The sequence below is a fragment of the Mauremys mutica genome, chromosome 1 (assembly GCF_020497125.1).
Source record: "Mauremys mutica isolate MM-2020 ecotype Southern chromosome 1, ASM2049712v1, whole genome shotgun sequence".
NCBI lineage: Eukaryota > Metazoa > Chordata > Testudines > Geoemydidae > Mauremys > Mauremys mutica.
In genome coordinates, this window is record NC_059072.1 from 68219894 (window position 1) to 68243756 (window position 23863).

Genomic DNA, 23863 nt, shown 5'->3' on the forward strand with positions numbered 1-23863 from the left:
CGAGCCCGGCTGCTGGAGCTCCGGCAGTGATTTAAAGGGCCCGCGGCTCCCCGCAGCGGTTGGAGCCCTGGGCCCTTTAAATCACTGCCGGGGAAGCCAGTCCAGTCCGGCACGGCGTACCAGCTCTTGCTGCTACACCGTACCGTACCGGCTTACTTTCACCTCTGCTTCAGCTACGAGAACAGTGTAGCTGAAGTCGACTTATTTAAGTCTACTTACTGCAGCGTCTTCACGGCGCTGAGTCGACTGCTGCCACTCCCCCACCGACTCCGCTCGCACCTATCGGGTGGTGGAGTACCCGAGTCAATGGGAGAGTGCTCGGGGATCGATTTTATCATGTCTACACTAGACATGATAGATCGATACCCGATAGCGCAATCACTGCCCATTAAGTGTAGACGTACCCTTAATGCAGTTAGTGGGCTGTAGACTTTAGGAGAGTCATGGGGATAACAGCCCACGAGTACTGCATAATCATCCCACAACCTTTGAGAGTATCAAGCCTTGCTTGTGATCCTACTTAGCAATGCCTGTGGACCTTGAAAGCTGTGTAGTGCTAAATGCGGCCCTTACAGTGAGCAGGGTTAGGCTTAGTGTGTGGGTTGGGCTGTAGCCATGGACCTTCTAGGGTCTATAGCGTAGAGAACACCTGAGGACCTGGAATGTTCCATAACAGATCTTTGGACCCTGGAAGCTCGATAATGTTAATTTATTGTCGGGAGCGATTACACACGCTAGCTGGAGGATGAATTAGGATGAAACCTTTACGTCAAGATTGGATGGCTCTCTGAAAGTTTTGATAGGTCTTTCCCACGCCTAACAACTGTGATTTTATGCACACAGGAAGTAAGTTGAGTACCATTCCCCTACAGCTCTAGTTTAAACGCCACCGCTGGCATTAACTGAGGGAAACCTGGGAGATCCTAAGTGCCGGGCTGTAGGAGACAACTCAGGCTGTTGTGCTGTGTTTTTAAAAGTCTCTTCGCCCTCCCACCCCCATGTCAGGCTGAGTGAAGGAGGAACTACCTACCTGACTTGGGGCTGTGTTGCGCTGGCTTCTGTTCACGTTGCCTCAGGACGAGCATAATGTTAACTAACATTTAGTTCAATAATGTTTTAGGTGGAGCCCAGTGATCGGGACAAAATAGTGTTTTACGGAAGGAGTTAGGGGTGGAGGAGGAAGTCACGGCACAGAAGTTTTAGGGTTGCTGGGCAGCCTGGCAGGGGGCTGGGCCCCACAAGTGTCGGGCAGCCCGGGGTGGGGAGGGGGGCTGGGCTCCTTCCACAGCTTCCCCCGGGCATCAGCACAGATGTGAGCAGCTGCGGGACGTTTCCACACCACAAGCAGCCCCATTAGCCCCCGGGCTGGGGCGGGGGTTCCTGGCACACGTGGGACATTCACCAGGCGCGGCCCGGCAGTCACGCCGGCTCGGGCATTGCTGGGGCCCCTTTGCCCGCCCCCCAGGATCGGTCTAAAAACCTGCTGGGCTCCTGCCGGCCGCTCCTCGCTCGGGGCTGGGGCAGCGCAGCCAGCGCAGCGCGGGAGCGAACCAGCTCCCGCCCCAGGGACCCGCGCCGGCATCCGCCCGCCGCCACCCGCCACCCAGGAGCCCCCCCACATCAGCTTCCATCAGCTGCCGGTCAGCTGCCAGGCGCATAAAAGCCGCCGCCGCCGCCGCCTGGGCAGAGCTCACAGCGCGCTGCCTGCAGCCGGTTCCCCCTGCTGTGGCGGAAGAAAACGACACCCGGGTCCCCATGCAGCCCGCAATGATGATGTTCTCCAGTAAATACTGGGCCAGGAGAGGGCTCTCCCTCGACTCAGCCGTGCCCGGGGAGCACCCAGGACTCGGCCACCTGACAGTAAGTACCGCGGGCTGTCCCGCTGCAGCTGCCCAGAGCATTCGTGTGCTTGATAACGATTGACTCGGATTAACATACAGTGGGCGCCCAAACTCTGTCCATTGCTGTTTGAAGTCTGTACATATTCCCACGCGGTGCTTACCGAGCGTACACATCTCATCTAGAGAGATACAGGGGGAAACCAATGACACCGCGTCGCTCTTGGGATGGGTTTTGTGCTCAGCTGGTGGGCTGGCATGTGCTCCGTATTTTAGAGCTTTTTAAAAATGTTTTTGCTTTTTAAATGCAGAAAGTAGCATCAAAGGTTCTGCCCGTTTTTAGTACGTGCTTTCCAAAGCAAGCAACAGAAGTTACTGAGAACTCTCGAAAGGAAAATTGTTGTAATCTTTGTTTCAATATTTAAGAATAGTAATTAAAAGACACTTGGTGATAGCAGCAAAAACAATAAAGAAAGCAAGCATGCAAGGAAAATAACATAAGCACAAATATAGAGAGGCAAAGCAGATAATATTATTCTTAGATTCTTCTAAATAAGTCATTTTTATTCGGCTAGCTAATGCTACAAATAGTTTACAGATCTCGGGGACACCCTGAAAGCTACATATTGGTCTTGCGTTTTAATAATAATTAAAAATATCGAATGACATTTAGTTTATTTGTAACTAGGTTTGATCAATTCCTTCTAGTCTTAATCACCACTAGTACTTTTGTATCGTGTCTTCAGATAAAATATAGCAAAAAGCCTATTAAACTCTACAGGCAATATCAGAGCGAATCACCATATTTAGTACTCTTAAAATCAATAGTAAATGAGTTTGGTCTCCATTCAGCTAGTTAGTAAGTGTGTGCCTACTGTTAACCGTGAGTGGTCCCAGCAGAGTCATTTGGACTAACTTGCACTCTCACAGTTAGACATGTGCTTAAGTGTTTGGTTGGTCAATAAGAGGAAAATACCTAAGTCATTGTATAGACCCTGATCTTGCAATTGATGCTCCATGGACAGCACAGTCTATCGTTACAGTGCCAGTTGTACCTTTGGGGCCAATTATTTTGAGATTGTTTACAAATCAGACACATTTACACTGAATTGGTGAGTCCAGCATTTTAATACAGTGTGCATATTTGGCTTTGAAATATTAGAGTTTTGATTCCTCGACTGGCAGAGATACTTTGGTATTTTCAAAGCGTTGTTACACCAACCGCTTCATGACTGTAAACAAATGTTATCTGTATATTTTTGTATTTACAATGCTAACAATTCATACATATTAATCTACTTTGACACTTGAACAACTAATAGTAAAACAGAGAGAGAGAGTTGTGTATTTACAGTTGTAAAATGTATCTCCTGTGGAAAATTTGAGGCCAGACCCTCAATTGGTGTAAATCAGCATAGCTTTATTGGGTTCACTGGAGTTATGCCATTTTACACCAGCTGTGGATTTGACCCATTGTCTTTATAGTAAAGATGAAATATCCCTATTTGTGCTACTATCATATATGAATATTTAAGTGTTTACTCATCTCTACCTGTTTTATTGGCATTATTGATATCACTGGGAAATGGACTAAATGGAGTGAATCTGTTCTACTGCCTATATAAGATGTTTTAGTGTTTCTCTCTTTACTAGGATTCTGCTTTAACTCTATGATTTCTTGAATATTTGCACTTGCTCCTGATAATAATACGACATCATCATTAGGAAAAAAACATCTACAAGTCATTAGCAATGCAGGTTACTACTGTATGTGATTAAATAATAAGGTTAATTCTCACAGTATCTCAGCTTCTTCTATGATGTTCATAATGATTAGCTCATCTAGTTTTCACAGGCTGAATGGTGGCTTTCAGCAGACACTTCAGATATTATCCATTTGACACAATTACAGGAATTCAGGGGGCTCAATCTTGGGAGGTGCTGAGTACTATCATTTCCCACTGATGTCAATTGGTGCTGAGCACCTTTCAGGATTGGGAAGTTAATTAACCTGCTTCTCTGCACTTTCCTTCTAAAAATGGACACACACAGACAAGTCTGGATAGACTGCAAAATTAAAAATAGCATTTTTGTCAACTTATATGTCAAGCATGCAGCCTACATGTGCTTTATCTCCCAAATAATAATTGGAAACAAATGTTTACGTATAACAAAAAAAGATTAAAAACTAACATATAAGGCTCCAATTAAGGAGCACATATTTCAAGTTAAGCATGCACTTGTGTGCTTTCCTGAATCAGGGCCTAAAAGAGGCTTGCTAGCTAAAGACAATGGGGTGATCCATTTCATAAGTGCAAACTCATGCAGACTCTGTCTACACTTGACTTTTAATCATGTTATAAAACTGTTTTAACCATTAAGTGTGGACACAATCTAAACATAGGATTGTCTGAAATCAATCCAGCTGGAACTATCACCCAGTATGGGGCCAGACATTGTTTAAAACTGTGTTTTGTTTTTTTTGTTAAAGTTTGAGCATAAAATAGGGAACTAAGCCCACATGGCTATTGAACCTGTCAAAGTTAGACTCAGGACTCACAGTTTGTCAGACCACTCTGTTTTATTAGCACAGCGCTCTGCTAATAACATCCAGATAATGTGCAAGACGCAAACTATCTTATTTATACAGATAAAAGGGTGAGAACTTAACAAGATAACAAAGGAAGCAGAATCAGATAAGTTTACCTGGGCTAAGCATGCATATCTTATTTCCTTACTAACTATTACCGATCTTCTGTTAATGTTTCGCCATTAGCACCATTGTTTATGCCTAATGTTTCTTTTCCTGGCACCTGTATTTCAACATTTCTTATTTCTGCTTAAAGGTACATACAACATTTCTTTAATCCATTCTTATTTTTACAATATAATTCATTCTACTTTCACAAACCACTTGGCCCTTTCTACAAGTTCTAGATAAACTGGATTCAAACAAGTTTTGACTGGCCAAAAAAACTGTGTGCGAGCCTAGTTTCTTGCTAAACTGTACACAGCACTGGTGCCCCTGCACTTGTTGCTGACACTCAGACAAAGTCATCACTAGAGAAATTAAATTGGTTAAAGCCTCTAGGACTGTGGTGGGCAACCTGGGGTCTGTCAGGGTAATCTGCTGGCAGGCCGCCAGACCGTTTGTTTACATTTGCACCACTGCCCACGGCTCCCATTGGCTGGGAGCAGTGAACCGTGGCCACTGGGAGCTGCAGTCAGCCGTGCAAATGTAAACAAACTGTCCGGCGGCCTGCCAGTGAATTTCCCTGGCAGGCTGCAGGTTGCTCATAACTGGTCTAGGATGTCTGTGTCCACACAGACAAAAACACCCCAGATTTACAAAAACTCTAATAAATGGTTAGAATAGGCTACAGTTTTTAACTGGTTTTGTAACCAGTTAAAGTTTAACTGGTTCAGCTTGTACTGCTTTAGTGCCAGTGTGGACTCAGAGAAGCTGAAACATGTCAGTTGTCATCTCTCTACCTTCCCACCATTTATGGTGGCTGTGTGACGTATTCCAGAATGCCTAGCTTCTGGGAACTGACCTGGGAAATTGCCTGCTACTTACCCAGAGGATATTGTAACTTAAATGGTTTAGGACACTGCTAGTATGAACTAGCCTGGGGGTAAAACTTAAATCAATTCAGCATGGTTAGTCTAGATGCACTGAACTGTCTGTACTGAAACTGCGTTGATTACAGATTAGTCCTTGTTGTCAACAATGGAGATTTGTTTTAGAAAGGATCTGATCCAATTTTAAAAGGATTTAGCATAAAATAAGTTTAAAATACTGTGCCTGGTCAATGAGGACTAGGCAGAATCTTATTAAATCTGCTTTTGAACACTGTGTTTGGGACTCAGGGCAGATCCTCAATTGGAATAAATTGTCACAGCTCCACTGGAGGATCTGATGGAAACAAGGAGGTGATCTGCCTCAGGGTTCCCACCAATTCTTAAAAATAGGTTGGTTTTTTTTTGTTTTTGTTTTTTTTGAACAGTTTGAACATGGCTTTAAATGTTTCAGACCTTGTTAGCTGCCCTCCTGGATTGTTGGCTCCCCCTTCCCCAAATTGCTGGTTCATTGTTTTTATCTCAAGAACAGAATTTACCAATGAACAATAAAATCTGAAATGGACACTGTGGCCAAGATAGTCATGTTTTTTGGTTGCAAACATCTGAAACACTTTTAAAGGGGTCTGATTTTCATAAAGTGCAGAACACATGCCCTCTGAAGATCTGTCTACATTCAGGTATCTCAAGCACGACACCTAGTGCTAGTCACTTTTGAGAATCTTGGCCAGTATTACTAAAGCTCTTGATTTAGATGGACTACTTAGAGGCATCTCAAAAAGACTTTAAGATGTGGATAATGTACTATTGGAAAATATAGAAGGAAATTCAGCGCAAAGAGAATCTTACAGGTGCAGGAAGCTCAACAGTGTAAAAATAAAAAAAGGAAATGCTCCTTTGGGATAAATGGACTATTCTCAGACTTAGTTGGATTAAATTTTTTTTTAAAAGGTTCAGTTAATTCAGATTTCTTCTAAGATAGACAGAGCCTAAACATCTCTTCCTTTTTAATTTGTATAATCAGTGAATAGCTTTTAGTTCATTAGGAGCAATGAAAAATAGGTGGCAACATTAAATCTAGTGCAACAGAGAATATGAAGATTCTGCTTGTGGCTTTTACGGACAATTCAAATTATTTCAAAATTCTGAGCCAGATCATCAGCTGGTGTCAATTGGCACAGCTCCATTGCCATCAGAGCTACAACAATTTAGCCAGGTGAGGAATTGTTCCATCCAGTCTTTGTTTATTACCTATAATAACATTGCTTTAATGGTGTCATGATATTTGTGTCATATTTCTGTATTGGTCTCTTGTGTCTCTGACATTTATTTGCCTGTTACCTTTTCTGACTGAATATGCTGCTTACCATTTTTATAGTCTGGATCACTTTCATTCAGGTATTTTCTGACAAAAGCTGTCTGTGTGAAAGGAATATTTGATATTTTTCAGAAATGCGCATTGGAAACTATTGTATTTTGTTTCTATTTTCTTGTAGCCAAACAGAGCTAGTTCTGGTAAAAATGATGAGAAGAAAGGGAATAAAGGAAACGGCAAAAGTGAATCAGTTTCTGAAAGCGGAAAGACAGCTGTAGTGTTTTCCTTGAAAAATGAAGTTGGTGGATTGGTGAAAGCACTCAGACTCTTCCAGGTAAATATTACAAATCGTTATAATTATTGGAAAGGTTAGGGACATTTGGGTCAATTGTCAGCTGGTGTAAACTGGTGTAGCTCCGCTGAAGTCAAAGAAGCATGTGAAATAACACTTTCCATTTGATTACTAACCAATCCAGCAAAGTATTTAAGCATGTGTTTGACTTTGGGCACAAAAGTAGTCCCCATTAAGTGAATGGACTGCTCATGTGCTTAAAGTTCTAGCTGTCAAAGGCCCTGATCCAGCAAAGCACTAAAGCTTGAGCTTAAGTTTTAAGCACATGAGTCATCTCATTGACTCTAATGTTGGTGTTGACTCCAGAAGGACTATTCATGTGCTTAAAGTTAAGAATTTGCTTAAGTGTGTTGTTGGATCAGGGTCTTAGGCAGTAAAATAGGAATTATGAAGCCTTAATACACATTAAGGCCCTGATACAGTTGATTGCATATGGGCAGAGTGCTAGCCCAGGAGGCTATCCAGACGCTATCAGTTACAGGAGTGAGGCTGTGATGTGCCCGTAGGCATAGTGCCAGGGGAAACGCCACTAATGCAACTAGGTATGCGTTTGTCATAAACAGTTAGTTAAGGGTTAAGGTCTCTTTTACCTGTAAAGGGTTAACAAGCAGTACCTGATGAACACCTGACCAGAGGACCAATCAGGGACAAGATAATTTCAAATCTCTGTGGAGGGAATTTTTTTTTTTCTGTGTTTTTGTTTGTGTTGAGTCTCTCTTTGGAGCTAAGGGAGTCCAGACACCTTTTTCAAGTCCTCCAAGATTTCTGCAGTATTGTTCATCTATTCAGGCTAGTAAGTGTTAAACAGGCGAACTAGTATTATAAGTTTATTTCTACATTTGCAATTGGGTGTTTTGCTGAAGGAATAACTTTATTTCTGTTGCTGTTACTTTGCTTTTACTGAGAAAGAAAGGGGGAGGGGGAAATCTCCCCAGGTTATAAATTAGACCCTGTGTATTGTTCCATCCTGGTATTACAGAGAGAGTGTACTTTCTTTTTGTTCTTTTAATAAACTCTTTTCTTTTTAGGACTTGATTGATTCTTCTCTTGTTTGCATTTTCAAGGGAAGGGGAGGGGGAGGTGAGTCCCTCTTTGTGTTGAGTCAAGGATTTGACTCGGTGTGTATCTCTCCGGAGCAGGCTGGAGAGAGGGAAGGGGGGAGGGGAACTGGCTGTTTCTCTCTCTCTCTCTGGTAAGATTCAAGGGGTTTGAATCTGGGTTCCCCAGGGGAAGTTTGGGGGACAGGCAGTGTGTTACCCACTTTAAACTTAACTGGTGGCAGCAAAACTGGATCTAGACTAAGATTAGTTTAGAGGAGCCCATGCAGGTCCCCATCTTGGAACCCAAAAGCTCCAAGTGGGGGAGAAGACCTATGACAGCGTTCAATACCGGAATACATGTACTGAAATATCTTATTGAGTTTATAACAAGTAATCAGGGTGGAAACTTCGTTTATTGTGAACATAAGTATTAGATGCAAATGTATTAACCAAGGTTGAAACATACCCTTGTGTAGGAGGCCAGAGGAAAAACTGCATACCATTTAAGCCCCTGAAGGTGCACAGGGACTGGCAGAAACTTGTGCTTGGCCCTTTGCCCTGGGGTAAATTTTACGCAGAATGAAAATACATACAGTGTAGGGGCCAAGTGTAGACAGCAGCATAGATCTCTTCAGATTTGGCATCCTTTAATGGGTGAGGAGGAAGGAAGTCAAAAGTAATGGATTGGTTGACAGGTTTGTGCCTCATGCATGCAAAAGTAGAAATCATTATGAATGCTTTGAAATCTCCTCTTGACACCCATTTGTAGATCAGCAGTTGTGGTGGGAGAGTTCTATCACGGGAAGACATCATTAATGATTAAGCCATTTTGACACCCATATTCACTGAGGGTTGTAGATCTTGCCAGGGTCATTATTCTAGACAATCAGTTGGTCTGGACTTTCATTTTGTTGTTCTTATTCCAGGTCATTCATAATTAGTACAAGAAAGATAGATGAGAAATTAAATATAATTATCACAAAATAAATGTTCTCTTAGCTTGTCAAGAGAGAGAGTGAATAAATGCAGCTTCTTGTACCAATTGTGTTCTTAGTTGGAAAAACTAAAATATACTGAAATTAACACTGACAATGCACTGAATATTTTATATCTACCTTTGATATCAGTGTAGCATTGTATTATCGTTTTTAAAACAACGAACATAATATCCTTTGTAAAAGATGGTCTTGGTAAATCACATTGAAATCCCCTGTGAATATTATAGTTATCATAGTCATCTAATGAGAGAGAACAATTTTTACCTTAAGCTAGCAGCATTTTTTTTTCTTTAACACTACTATGCATTTAGTTGTAGGCTGAGTATTTTTAATGTAAACTTCTATTACTTTTAAAATATATTTAACAGAAATTCATGCTACTGATTTTGTTTTTGAAATGAATTGTTTATGTATAGAGTCCAATGTTTCATCTTCCCACAGGAGAAGCATGTGAGTATGGTTCACATTGAATCAAGAAAATCCAAGAGGAGGAATTCAGAGGTAGAAATTTTTGTGGACTGTGACTGCAGTAAGAAAGAATTTAATGAACTAATTCAGTCGCTAAAGTTTCAGACTAACATCGTAACTCTTAATCCACCAGAAAACATCTGGACTGATGAAGACGGTAAAGCTGCTTTATTCAGAAATTAGTAAACATTTCATTTAGGAACCACACCAGTCTTACTCTCTCTAATATTTTCAGTTTCCACTCTATCTTCCACAGAACTTGATTGTGTCCCTTGGTTCCCCAGGAAGATTGCTGAATTAGACAAATGTTCGCAGAGAGTTCTAATGTATGGCTCTGAGCTGGATGCAGATCACCCAGTAAGTGTGAAATAAAGTCATTATCTTATTTGAATTTTAAATCCTAGTTGCAGGGCAATTTGTTATCCACAACAGAATTTAAAAATAATTTTATAGATAATTATTCATATTGTTTAACCAGTCGAGTTATAAGCACTATGGCAAAGATTTTCAAAATTGATTAGCAATATTGGGGGGCCTCTTTTTTTTGGCACCTTAAAGGGACCTAATTTTCAGTAGGTGAGTGACCAGCACTTTACGAAAATCAGGTCCCTTTAAAGGGTGTCATTGAATGCATTCATTCAGTTTCTCAAGTTGGGAGACTCAAAAACTGAGGCACTCCAAAATCACTTTTGATCCCCATTTATACACTGCATTTGTGTTTTTTAAAATAGATGCAGGATAAAAACTTTGATATTCTAAACAGTTTGGGTTATTGTAAACCTAGGTTCTGCCACAAATCAAAGAATATGGACATTGATATGAATTTTTATTTAATGTGGGTGTAGGAGAACAAAGCATTTGAAAGAATGCTCGCCCTCAAACTAGGGGATAGTTACAAGGTACAATAGCACAATACACTCCAATCTCAGTATGAATACAGTGCATGGATACGTTTCTTATTTTGCTTTCTGAAATCAGTGCCAGTGTATAAGTCCCTATTTCGTACCTTGGTAATGTCTAGATATTCCAAATCTAAAGCTAAGGACTATGAGTCCTTAGTAATTATTTGTTTTCATGGTTTTCTTCAGCATATGCCTAACCTAAGAGACCTTAAGAATGAACTATAATGATAGGCTGCTAGAAGAAACTCCTCTGTTTATATCATCTGCATTTTCGCTGCTGTAATAGAGGGGCAATCATCAAAGTGAATGGAAACAATAAAAAACTTTCCACACCTGTTTTGGATGGCTGGCTTCTATTTTGGTTTTCAGAATGGGGAGAGGGGCTATCTAGAGCATTTGAATTTAGTAACTGGGGGTGGTGGTGGTAAACATCCTGTAAGGTATAACACTCATTGGAAAAATTACTGTTTCACATGTTACTCCCTGTAGTTCACAGTCATGTTATAGACTTGTCGTGGATTCTCCCCTGTATTGAGGCTGCTTTGCTTTGCACTTCTGGTGCGAAGTGGCCCTGTACTGTAGGGAGGATCACCTCAGATAGGGGATCTTATAAGGGTATAGAGCCAGCACATCAACTGCTGTGTCAGCCCCTCCCTATTACCTATGTTGTGGACGAGGCTGAGGAATGGCCAGGCATTACTAGGGCTTCCCTGTGCCTTGCTGACCACTGGTTTCTGTATCAGTCCCTAGGAACGCTTGACACCTGGTTTAATTTACATTTATGTAGTTCACAATAGCTGAAGGCTGCTGTATTGGATCATTCCCCAAGGGGGAGCACACCCCAAAATCCTGAGTCATTCTGTGCACTTCTTTATCATGGATGAGGGTAAAAGTCCTGCATCTTCGGAAACTCTCAAATCTGCAGAATACTTTCAGCCACTAACAGTAACTTTGCTTCAGATAGAAGCATTTTAGCCTCACGTGGCCCATCACAATCATCAACTTAATATTGTTCTATATTTTGAGCTGGTGTCTACACTGAATACATAAGGCAGGTTTCTGCAGATCATCTTAGTTTTATAGATAATGAAAAAAACATTTGCATGACATGAAAGCAGAGTATGTGTTACACTTTAGAAAACTTGGACATAATTTACACCACATTTGTGATCCTACACAGAAACCTAGGACTTAGAAATGGAAAAAAAACCTACTGTTGGACACCAATAGACTATTTCTGGTCCCTTCTCTGACCCCTCTCTGGAGTGTATAGGGGACATACAGGAGTCATAAAGGGCCATGGAGAACTACCCCCATGCAGGGGCAGCACAAGGCCACCGTGGGTATGTCTACACTGCAGTAAGACCAGGGTTTGAACTCAGGCTCAAGTCTAATCCCACTTCTGTCTGCACACACATCATGCTCACCCAGCGCTTGGACCTAGTGTCCCAGGACCACATGGGAGTGGAGGGTTTGAGCCTGAGTCAAGTCAAGTCAAGACACTGGACTCGCCCCCTGGACTCGTGCATGGGAGTCCACCAAAAGTATCCCACAATCCAATGGACTGACTTTCTTTGTCCTCTGATAGTCAAGTTCAGTGGACAGTCAAGTTTTCCCACACTGCACCATGAACAAAGGGGTAGAACCGGCCACATTTTGGGAGAGCACGGGCAAGTCTTGACTATGGGTAGTGGGACTTGGACCTGCCTAATGCAGTGTAGATGCTGGAACCCCAGATTGGGATCCAAAATTCAAAAATTCTTAACCTGGGGTTACAAATGAGTGTAGGCACTAGGTTCACAAACCCAGTAGGGGTCTGCAGAATGTGGTGGGGCAAGTAGGGGCATGGGCCTCCCCAATAATTGTTGGGGGCACAGAACTCCTCCAGCCCTGGGGCCACGGGCTAGGAGGAGCTCACTCTCCCTGCCACCTGGGGAGGAGAATGAGCTCCTACTGGGGTGCGGGGGAGGGACGGAGGGAAGAGTAAGCTCCTGCTGGAGCAGGAGCCAGGGCAGGGGGCAGAGAGGCAGGGAGGGAAGAGTGAGCTTCTACCAGAGCTGGGAGGAGGTGGGGAGTCAGTTAAATTTCTGCACATGCCCCATAAACCCTGGATCTGCTCATTCAAATTCTACTACCGCTAAGCTTACACTGTCATGTAAGGACAGGGATGGGGAACCTTTTTTCTAGCAGGGGCCACTGACCCACAGAAAAATCAGTCTCAGGCCACACAACCCCGGGAGGGGAGGGGGAAGCTCAGGTCTTCCCCTAGGCTCCAGGGTGGGGGCAGAAGTGGGTTCAGGGTTTGGGAGGGGGTTATGGGGTAGGGGTGAGGGCTTCAGCTGGGGATGCGGGTGTGACAGGTTGGACTCCCTGTGATGTCACCTCATGTGCTGGGACGCCACTGAGGCAGATTATTCTGCCAGCCTGGGCCCCCTTTTACCTGGTCTTGCTGGGCTAGGCTCCCCAGACAAGCACACAGGCAGGGCCCCAGCCAGCTGCACAGAAAGACAAAGATCCGCTCTGAGAAGGCTCGGCTTAAGGGCCTTGCCACAGCATGCAGAGGTCCCCCTCCCTTGGAGTACAAACTCAAAATTATATGAAATCTGCCTCTTCCCTCAATGTGGAGGAGTGTATGCCCCCCAAGTTAGAAATCACATAAATCGGAAATAAATTTGTAGAAATAAATTTATTAAGTATATAACAGGTGTATTTTAAGTAGCTAAGGAGGTAGTGGACAGAACAAGGCAGATTACTAAGAAAATAAAACAGAGCATGCAAACTAAGCTTAATGCACTAAAGAAACTGGTTACATGTAAATTCTCACCCTAAATGTGTTTCTAATAATTTTCTTCACAGGCCAGGCGCCCTTCCAGCCTGGGTCCAGTTCTTTCCCCCAGTTCAGTCTTAGTTGTTTCCAACAGTCATCTTGGGTGCGGTAGCAGGTGAGAACTGATTACCTGGATTACCTCACTTTCCACCCTTAAATAGGATTTGCATAAGGCGGGAGCCCTTGTTTCATAGTTTGACCCCCACCCCAGCTTCTTGTGGAAAAGTACAGAATTCAAGATGGGTTCCAGTATCAGGTGACTTGGTCACATGCCTCTGTAGCCATTCTTCACAGGCCGACCCACACGTTCACAGGAAGACTAAGCTCTTTTACAGTCCATTGTCTCTTGCTGATGGGCCATCAGCACTGTCAGGATTTTTCATTGTTGTACCTGAAGTGTTAGCAGGGGGCATCACACAAAGTAACATAGTCAAAATATAGGTACATAGTCAATATTCCTAATTTCAGATACAGAAATGATACATGCATACAAATAGGATAATTGCATTCAGTAAATCACAACCTTTCCAATGATATCTCACATGAGCCATCTTGCATAAAGTATATCGTAGTTATGTAAAACCATAAAAGCATATTTTCATAAAGAATATGGAATGACGCGTCACAGTGGGCTCGGGTGGAGCTGGGGATGAGGGGTTGGGTGCAGGAGGGGGCTCTGGGCTGGGGCTAAGGGGTTTGGAATGTGGGAGCGGGCTCAGGTCTGGGGCAGGGTGTTGGCATGCGGGTTGGGGTGCAGATTCCAGGAGGAGGTTCAGAGCTGGGGCAAGGGGTTGGGTTGCGGGAGGGGGTGAGGGCTCTGGGAGGTGTGGAAGGGGGTTCCAACCTGGGTCAGGGGTTTCAGGGTGCAGGCTCCAGTCGGGTGGTGCTTACCTCAGGCAGCTCCCAGTCAGCAGTTCAGCATGGCTAAGGAAGGCTTCCTGCCTGCCTTGGCTTAGCGCAGCTCCCGGAAGCGGCCAGCATGTCCCCGCAGCCCCTAGGCAGAGGTGTGGCGAGGCGGCTCTGCATGGTGCACACTGCCCGCACCCACAGGTGCTGCCTCTGCAGCTCCCATTTGCCGCGGTTCCCTGATCGCACCTGTGCCTAGAGGCCGCAGGGACATGCCAGCTGCTTGCGGGAGCTGCGCAGAGCCAACTGGACTTTTAATGGCCTGGAAACCCTAGCTTCTCCCTCCAGCGGGGTAAGCTGGTGCTTGTGGCTCAAGCCCCATAGAGGGGCGCCAAGCCTTGGGGCTTCTGGCCCGTGGCATGGAGACTTGCTGCAGGCCAGATGAAATCAGGCAGCAGGCCGGATCCAGCTTGTGGGCTGTAGGTTCCCCACCCCCGTGTAGAAATATCCTCTGAGCTCTAGGACCAGTCCTGTTAACCAGTTAACAGGAACAGAATTTTGCTACATGTGACACACTCTTGAGTCACAACAAACTGCCATCTGTCCCTTTCTACCTGGGCCTACAAAACCATTTGCCTCTCTTAAAAGAGGGAAAAGGTATCCCCCTAACCATTGATCCAAAGTCTGCAACTTATTAACTCAGCACTTGCTTCATAACGGTTTTAAACAGACAAGGTAACTCCAGTAAGGATCAACAACTTTATGCCTGTATGAAACCTTTTCCATAATTTTCCATATAATAAGTGATCTCTCTCCTGCCATTCATCTCCACCCTGTGACAAACAGAGGCTACGGACACCATTCCTTACCCATGTTCTTATGTTCTTTCTCTCTAGATGTACGCTAGATAAGTCATGCCAGTGGAACAAAGGCAAAATGTGTCCTCCAAACATCTGAATGATGTTGCAAGGCCTCTGCTGCCTCAGGCTGTGCTTGAGAGTAGGAGGCTTGAATGCTTTCACAATCCCTTTTAATTTCTCTCCTACATCCCCCAGAAGTACGTGTGTGTACACACACGTGTGCATGCATGCACTTTATAGTGGCTGCTTCTTGCCACTCTGAGTGCACTAGCTGCAGCTGGGAGCCCCATGATATTTACAAATCCAAAATTTTCTGGAAGCTTAGGCAAGCAAACAATATGTATTTTAATATGTAATTATATGCATCTAGGAACAAAGAATACAGGCCATACTTGCAGTAGGGGGAACTCTATCCTGGGAATCAGTGACTCTGAAAAAGGTGTGGGGATCATGATAGGTAATCAGCTGATTGTGAGCTCCCAGTGTGACACTGTGGCCAAAAGAGCTAATGTGATCCTGGTATGCATAAACAGGGGAATCTTGAGTAGGAGTAGAGAGGTTATTTTACCTCCATATTTGGAATTGGTGCAACTACTGCTGGAATACTGTGTCCAGTTTTGATGTCCACAATTCAAGAAGGACGTTGATAAACTGGAGAGGGTTCAGAGAAGAGCCATGAGATTGATCTAAAGGATTAAAAAGCATACCTTATAGTGATAGATTCAAAGAGCTCAATCTATTTAGCTTAGCAAAGGTGGGGTCAGAGGTGACCTGAGTACAATCAATAACTACCTATATGGGAACAAATGTTCAATAATGGGCTCTTCAGTCTAGCAGAGAAAGTTATAACATGATCCAATGACTGGAAGTTGAAGCTAGACAAATTCAGACTAGAAATAAGGTGTAATTTTTTTTTATTGAAGATAATTAACCATTGGAACAATTTACCAAGGGTCAAGTGGGATTCTGCATCACTGACCATTTTAAAATCAAGATTGGAGGTTTTTCTAAAAGCTCTGCTATAGAAATTGTTTTAGGGAAGTTCTCTAGCCTGTACTATACAGGAGGTCAGACTAGATGATCACAAATAGTCCCTCTGGCTATGAAATCTATTAATTGAATCTGTGTGGACCAACAGCCATTTTCCTACCATTTTTGTGTTTTTTGTCCATGCCTAGTGATGGGGGAGAGTGGTATTTTTTTCTGGTTACACTACTGCCCAGTTGAGTGGGGCGAGTGCAAATATAGTTTCTGGGCTGGTATGCCTGTGTGACATTAAATTTAAACCCACTCCAATCTTGCTCTTGAAGTTGACACTTACTACTTAGCCTGAAAACTGAAGTGTGTCTGAGTGTTTTGTATATAAAGAAGAGATGTTGCATATGGTTTAGAGTAATGGAAAGTAGTATAGCCCACACGTGTTTACGTTACACATACCTCCCTCTGTGGCTGATCCTCAAAGAAAATAAGTCCATTACAGCCACAGTTACAGGCCTGGAGTACTTGTGGCACCTTAGGGTAAGTCTACACTACAAGAGTAGTTCGATTCAACTTAAGTCGAATTTGTGGAATCGACCTTATGAAGTCGAATTTGTGTATCCACACTAAGGACACTAATTCGACTTTGTGAGTCCACACTAACGGGGCCAGCGTCGACTTTGGAAGCAGTGCACTGTGGGCAGCTATCCCACAGTTCCCGCAGTCCCTGCTGCCCATTGGAATGCTGGGTAGAGCCCCCAATGCCTGCTGGGGGAAAAAATGTGTCGAGGGTGGTTTTGGGTAACTGTCATCATTGAACCGTCACTCCCGCCCTCCCTCCCTGAAAGCGCCTGCGGGCAATCTGTTCGCGCACTTTTCTGGTCAGTGACAGCGCGAACGCCACAGCACTGCGAGCATGGAGCCCGCTGCAGTTATGGCCGTTGTCAACTCCTCACACCTTATCGTCCACCTCTTCCACAGTCAGCTGCTGAGAAATCGGGCTACTTTTCAATGGTGCTGCAAGCACTGGTGCACCATAGGGGACGTTTTACCAACATCAACGTCGGGTGGCCGGGCAAGGTTCATGACGCGCGTGTTTTCAGGAACTCTGGTCTGTTTAGACGCCTGCAGGAAGGTAGTTTCTTCCCGGACCACAAAGTAAGTGTTGGGGATGTGGAGATGCCTACAGTGATCCTCGGGGACCCAGCCTACCCACTAATGCCCTGCCTCATGAAGCCCTATACAGGCGCCTTGGACACTGACAAGGAACTCTTCAACTACCGGCTGAGCAAGTGCAGAATGGTGGTGGAGTGTGCTTTCAGACGTCTCAAGGGGAGATGGTGAAACTTACTGACTGGCTCGGATCTCAGCGAAACCAATATCCCCATTGTTATTGCAGCTTGCTGTGTGCTCCACAATCTCTGTGAGAGCAAGGGGGAGACCTTTATGGCGGGATGGGAGGTTGAGGCAAATCGCCTGGCTGCTGATTACGCTCAGCCTGACACCCGTGTGATTAGAAGAGCCCAGCGGGAAGCGCTGTGCATCCGGGAGGCTTTGAAACCTAGGTTCTTCAGCGAGCAGCGTGACCTGTGACTGTTCAGTTTCTTTACAGAGAAGCTGAACCTGCCCCTATTTCTTTACCCAGTTACTGTTGACTATCCTCTGCAGTTACATACCCCGTTCACCCCGTTTCCCCCACTTCCAACACACGTGTAAAAATAAAATACATGTTCCATTGTTACTTAACAAAGGTTTCTTTATTAATGACTTTGCGTTAAAGGGTTGAAACTGGGACGCAGACTGTGCTGGGTAGGGTGTGCGGTGATGTAAAGACCGCCTCTAAACTCGAGGAATGACAGGCTCCTGCTCCTAGAGCGGTCCGCAGTGCTGGACTGGTTGTTTCAACGGAACCTGCCATCCCTCCTTTTTGGGACTCTGTGTGCGGGGGCTATGTGACCTTGTGGCGGAGGAGGATGGATACAGATTCCTCTGCTGTGTGGCTCTGTGGTCCAGGACAAGGACCGCTGCATACGATCTGTAACCGCCCTCCCCTGCTACAAAGTCACGTACCCCCCCACCCACACAGAACCTGGAAACCACCTCCCATACCGACCAGGGTGCCTACTGACTGCACTGTGTGTGTGACCTGCTGCTGATCCTGCCCCCGTGTCTGTACCCTGGTAAAGGTGACTGTCCTATGCAATTACCAACCCCTTTCTCGACCCCTCCCTTCAAACACAGTCTTCTGTAAAAAAACATGAGGGAAACAGTAATTAACAGCAAAGTATTTTTAATAATTAACTAGACAGTTAGGGGATGAAACTGGGATTGGGGCTTGGGTGAGTCAGGAAGGGAAGGACTTCTTAAAATTTAGGGTATGAGAGCTTTTGGGTACTTGAGCACTCTGCTGGGGTGCAGTGACAGTTTTCACGGCCCCTGGCGCCCCTCCTTCTGGTTATTTTGGGTGAGGGGGGTATGGGACTTTGTGGCGGGGGAGGGCGGTTGCAGATACACTGCAGGGGGGCTCTGTCCTCCTGCCTGCGGTCCTGCAGAACATCCACAAGGCGCCGGAGCGTGTCCGTTTGCTCCCTCATTAGTCCAAGCAGCGTTTGAGTCACCTGCTTGTCTTCCTCACGCCACCTCTCCTCCCGTTCGCTGTGTGAGCGCTGGTACAAAGAGAGGGTCTCCCTCCACTGGCTCTGCTGGTCCGCCTCGGCTCGGGAGCAGCCCATAAGTTCAGCGAACATCTCGTCCCGTGTCTTTTTCTTTCGCTGCCTAATCTTTGCCAGCCTCTGTGAGGGGGATGCTGTGGCAGGTCTGGAGACAGTCGAAGCTGTGTGATGGGAAAAAGGGAGTGAATTCCTTGCAAAGATACATTTCTGCGAATAATGAACACAGTCTAGTCTGACTCTGTGAACAAGACCATGCACAGCACCTGTCTCGTGCACACTCCTGCTACAGGCAATACGGAAAGCATAAATTCTGCCCCTGTTCCACCCCATCACAGTCTCCCCCAACCCTTGGAATTCTGGGTTGAGATCCCAGTGCCTGATGGGTCAAAAATCATTGTCGCGGGTGGTTCTGGGTAAATGTCGTCAGTCATTCCTTCCTCTGGGAAAGCAACGGCAGACAATCATTTCGAGCCCGTTTTCCCTGGATTACCCTGGCAGACGCCATAGCATGGCAACCATGGAGCCTGTTTTGCCTTTTGTCACTGTCACCGTATGTGTACTAGATGCCACGGACAGAGGCGATACAGCAGCGCTACACAGCAGCATTCATTTGCTTTTGCATGACAGCAGAGATGGTTATCAGCCATATTGTACCATCTACCATGCCACTGTAAATTGGCAATTTGATGACGGTTACCAGTCCTACTGCACTACACCTTCTGCTGCTGTCATAGGTGCCCCTGGCCGAGATCAGCCGGGGGCACAAAAGACAAAACTGGGAATGACTCCCCGAGTCAATCCCTCCTTTATGGTATCTAACAAGAGAATCAGTCCTGCCTAGAATATGGGGCAAGTGTACTAGGGTTGCAGTGTATCAGAGAACTAGAGAGCACAGCCGCTCCGTGTCAGATCATGCAGGAATGATGAGCTGCATGCCATTCACAGGGGGTGCCCCTGCAACAACCCCACCTGTTGCTTCCCTCCTCCCCCAGCCTTCCTGGGCTACCATTGTAGTGTCCCCCCATTTGTGTGCTGAAGTAATAAAGAATGCAGGAATAAGAAACAGTGACTTGTTAGTGAAATGAAATGAGGGGAAGGCAGCCTCCAGCTGCTATGATAGTCCAGACAGGACATTAAGCAGTGTGGGGGAGAGGAGACCAGCATCCTGCTGCTATGATAGTCCAGGCAGTACAGAATCTTTTCTTTACACATGAAGGGCGGGGGCTGATGGAGCTCAGCCCCCTGTTGCTATGATGAAGACGGTTAGCAGGCCATCTACTTATGGGCTCATGACGAGGATGGATAGCAGTCCTACTGCACTACACCATCTGCCACAAGGCTGCTGATGAGGACGGATACCAGTCGTATTGTACCGTCAGCCACCCATGAGGCGGGGGGCGGGGAGGATGCTACAGTACAGTGCCGCAGCATCGCGTCTACCAGCAGCATTCAGTACACATAGGGTGACATTTAAAAGAGTCAAGAGACGATTTTTTTTCCTTTTCCGTGGGGGGTGGGGGTACATTGACGAGCTATGACCTGAACCACCGCGGACAATGTGTTTGACCGTACAGGTATTGGGAGCTCAGCCAAGAATGCAAATACTTTTTGGAGACTGCAGGAACTGTGGGATAGCTTGCGTCCTCAGTCCCCTCTCCCTCCCTCCATGAGCGTCCATTTGATTCTTTGGCTTTCCGTTACGCTTGTCACGCAGCAGCGTGCTGAGTCTCTGCTATGCCGTCTGTCTGGAGATTTTTTAAAAATACTTTGGACCAGGCGTAACATTACAGTAATTTCCCTAATTAGATGCAGGAGTCGCCGAGCGAGATCACCCTGAGAAGGGTCACTGAAGGAGATAGAGAGCGCATGCTGCGTGAAAGCCAGCACAAACCAGGGGCCTATGCTGCCATGCTCGTGGAGGCAATGCTCCCAGAATACCTCATGAAAGCCTGGCGCGGAAAAGTGTGCTACCACGGAGCACCCAATAAGGCAGCTCTCCCCAGGAACCTCCTGCGGAGGCTTTTCGATTACCTCCAGGAGAGCTTCGTGGAGATCTCCCAGGAGGATTTCTGTTCTATCCCCATATATATAGACCTCCTTTTCACATAGTTCAGATTCCTGTTACATTAATAATAAAAGTTTACATGTTTAAAGCACTTACCGACTGATCCTTCCCCTGATTCAGGGTCCGGGGTAACTGCTGGGGAGGGTTGGTAGGGGATCTCCGTAAGGGTGATGAAGAGATCCTGGCTGTCAGGGAAACCAGCGTTGTAAGCGCTGTCGCCTGCCTCGTCCTCCACAAACCCTTCCTCATCTTCCCCGTCTGCGAACATCGCCGAGGAACTGGCCGTCGACACTATCCCATCGTCGGAGTCCACGGTCACTGGTGGGGCAGTTGTGGCAGACCCACCGAGAATGGCATGCAGTGCCTCGTAGAAGCGGCATGTCTGGGGCTGGGCTCCGGAGCATCCGTTTGCCACTTTGGTCTTCTGGTAGCCTTGTCTCAGGTCCTTGATTTTCACGCGGCACTGCGTTGCATCCCAGCTGTATCCTCTGTCTCTCATGGCTTTGGAAACCTTCTCATAGGTCTTTGCATTCTGTTTTTTGGAGCGCAGCTCCGAAAGCACAGACTCCTCGCCCCACACACCGATCAGATCCAAGACTTCCCGGTCAGTCCATGCTGGGGCCCTCTTTCTATTCAGAGATTGCATGGACTCCTCTGCTGGAGAGCTCTGCATCGTTGCTGGTGCTGCTGAGTTCGCCCCGATGTCCAACCAGGAAATCAGATTCAAACTGGCCAGACAGGAAAAGGAATTCAAATTTTCCCTGGGCTTTTCCTGTGTGGCTGGTCAGAACATCCAAGCTCGGACTGCTGTCCAGAGCGTCAACAGAGTGGTGCACTGTGGGATAGCTCCCGGAGCTACTAAGGTCGATTTCCGTCCACACCTAGCCTAATTCGACATAGCCATGTCGAATTTGGCGCTACTCCCCTCGTCGGGGAGGAGTACAGAATTCGAACTAAAGAGCCCTCTAGGTCGAACTAATTAGCTTCCTGGTGTGGATGGGTGCACGGTTAAGTCGAATTAACGCTGCTAAATTCGACATAAACTCCTAGTGTAGACCAGACCTTAGAGACTAACAAATTTATTTGAGCATAAGCTTTCGTGGGCTACAGCCCACTTCACTGGATGCATGCAGTGGAAAATACAGTAGGAAGATATATATATATATATATATATATATATATATACACACACACACACACACACACACACACACACACACAGAACATGAAACCATACCCACTCTAACGAGAGTGATCAGTTAAGGTGAGCTATTACCAGCAGGAGAGAGAGAAACTTTTTACCACTATTTTTACCACTACAATTTTTTTTCTCTCCTACTGGTAATAGCTCACCTTACCCACTCTAACGAGAGTGATCAGTTATGGTAACACCCATTGTTTCATGTTCTCTGTGTGTGTGTGTGTGTGTGTGTGTGTGTGTGTGTGTGTAATCTCTTCCTACTGTATTTTCCACTGCATGCATCCGATGAAGCTTATGCTCAAATAAATGTGTTAGTCTCTAAGGTGCCACAAGTACTCCTGTTCTTTTTGTGGATACAGACTAACATGGTTGCTACTCTGAAAACAGTTGCAGGACTTTAGCTCAAGCTGTAGCAGCTCATGCTTTAGCTCTGGAGGCTTTTTGTTCAGTTGCCAGCGTGATAGCCAAGATGGTGGCCATCACAGTAGTATCTTCAAAACAAACTCTTCATGAATTCTGAGACACTTCAATTTTCAAGCCATGAAAGAAGTGTGATGCATGAGCCTAGCACCCAGATTTTTGCCTGCTTGGGAGACTCCAGCCAGGTCATGGAGGTGTTTGGGTGGGCTGAAGTTGAGTCATAACCAGTTTTCCCATACTTAATATTTTTGGCTGTGTGATGACACTAGTGCACAGCACCGCTCCTGGAAATGTTCCTTTTGGAGGAAGTGTGACACTAGTTTATTTTTCTCCACATTAAAATAGATGCTGTTAATCAGAAAGCAATATAATTAAACACTAAGTAAACACTTAAATGATTTATTTTAAAATTCTTACAGCTGATTTTCTTTGTCTTTGCTATAAATTAATCTTGTCTTACTTTCTTAAGGGATTTAAGGACAATGTATATCGACAAAGAAGAAAGTATTTTGTGGATGTTGCCATGAGTTATAAATAGTAAGTACTGGTATATTTCTTTTCCGTGCTGCTATGTTAGAAAAAAATTCCACTCCACTTAATTCTGTTAGCATGAAGTTTTGGAAAAGACAAGTGAGCCATTGAACTTTGACCAGTTTAATATATGTTACAGATGACAAACCAAAAGCTTGAAATCCTATAATTTTCAGTATAATTCTAAGCAAGTGGGGCGTTTAGAGGTTAAGTGCTACATTTTCACCATTGTATTCCTGGCTAGTTTAATGTAAGGAGCTATTTTACAGATGTTTGTATATCCTATAATGAAATGAATCCATGTGCCATGGACACAGACACCTCCTATAATTGGCCTAGAACCTTGGTCTATTAACTCCAGAACAGACCTTTAGCACTTGAGCCAAAGAAGAATTCCCCCACTACAGCTGGAAACCCTTTTCTCCCTCCGGAACAGCCACTAGAGGGCAGCATCATACAAAGTGTTTGCACTATTAGAGCAGATTGGGAATTTTTTGACTAAGTATTTTTTTCATCAGAAAAAGCTAAATTGTCCAAAATGAAATGTTTCATGGAAACATTTAGATTTCTATGAACTTCTGCCATGGGCAGAAGTAGGCTGCATGGCAGGAAGTTTGGAAGCCCTGAGGCCCCCAGCAGGAGGTTCCAGCTGGGACTCCCAGAACTGCTAGGAGCCTGGAAGTCCTGTTGTCCTTGACTCTGAAGCAGTCGGCATGGTGGGGCTGCCTCAGAGCTGCAGACTCTGGAAGCCTTCAGCGCTCCAAGGCAGGCAGGCAGGCTTAAAATGGGGATCTCGGGCTTCCACATTCCCAGCCAGGATCTTGGCAACCCAGGAAGTTTTTGAGGCTCTCAGGGTTTATAGCTGGGATGGGGAACGTCCAGCCTGTGGCAAGTCTCCACACCGTGGGCCGAAAGCTCTGAGCCTCCGTGCGCCCGCCCCCCCAATCCATGGGGCCGGAGCCACAAGCACC

The 23863-nt window shown here is 45.4% G+C and overlaps 1 protein-coding gene across 3 annotated transcripts in view; it reads left to right on the forward strand.

Annotated features, from left to right (window-relative positions):
* The first annotated feature begins 693 nt into the window (after positions 1–693).
* TPH2 (tryptophan hydroxylase 2) overlaps positions 694–23863 on the forward strand; it is an 83977-nt gene continuing 60807 nt past the window's right edge. The window contains exons 1-5 of one of the 3 annotated variants that reach the window (XM_044978888.1): positions 694–846; positions 6914–7066; positions 9564–9747; positions 9847–9947; positions 22831–22898. In XM_044978888.1, coding sequence (XP_044834823.1) covers positions 9579–9747; positions 9847–9947; positions 22831–22898 — 338 coding nt within the window. In that variant the 5' untranslated portion in view covers positions 694–846; positions 6914–7066; positions 9564–9578. Of the gene's footprint in view, positions 847–1653; positions 1861–6913; positions 7067–9563; positions 9748–9846; positions 9948–22830; positions 22899–23863 lie in introns of those variants that run through there. The other 2 variants (XM_044978881.1, XM_044978871.1) reach the window with 2 other exon arrangements.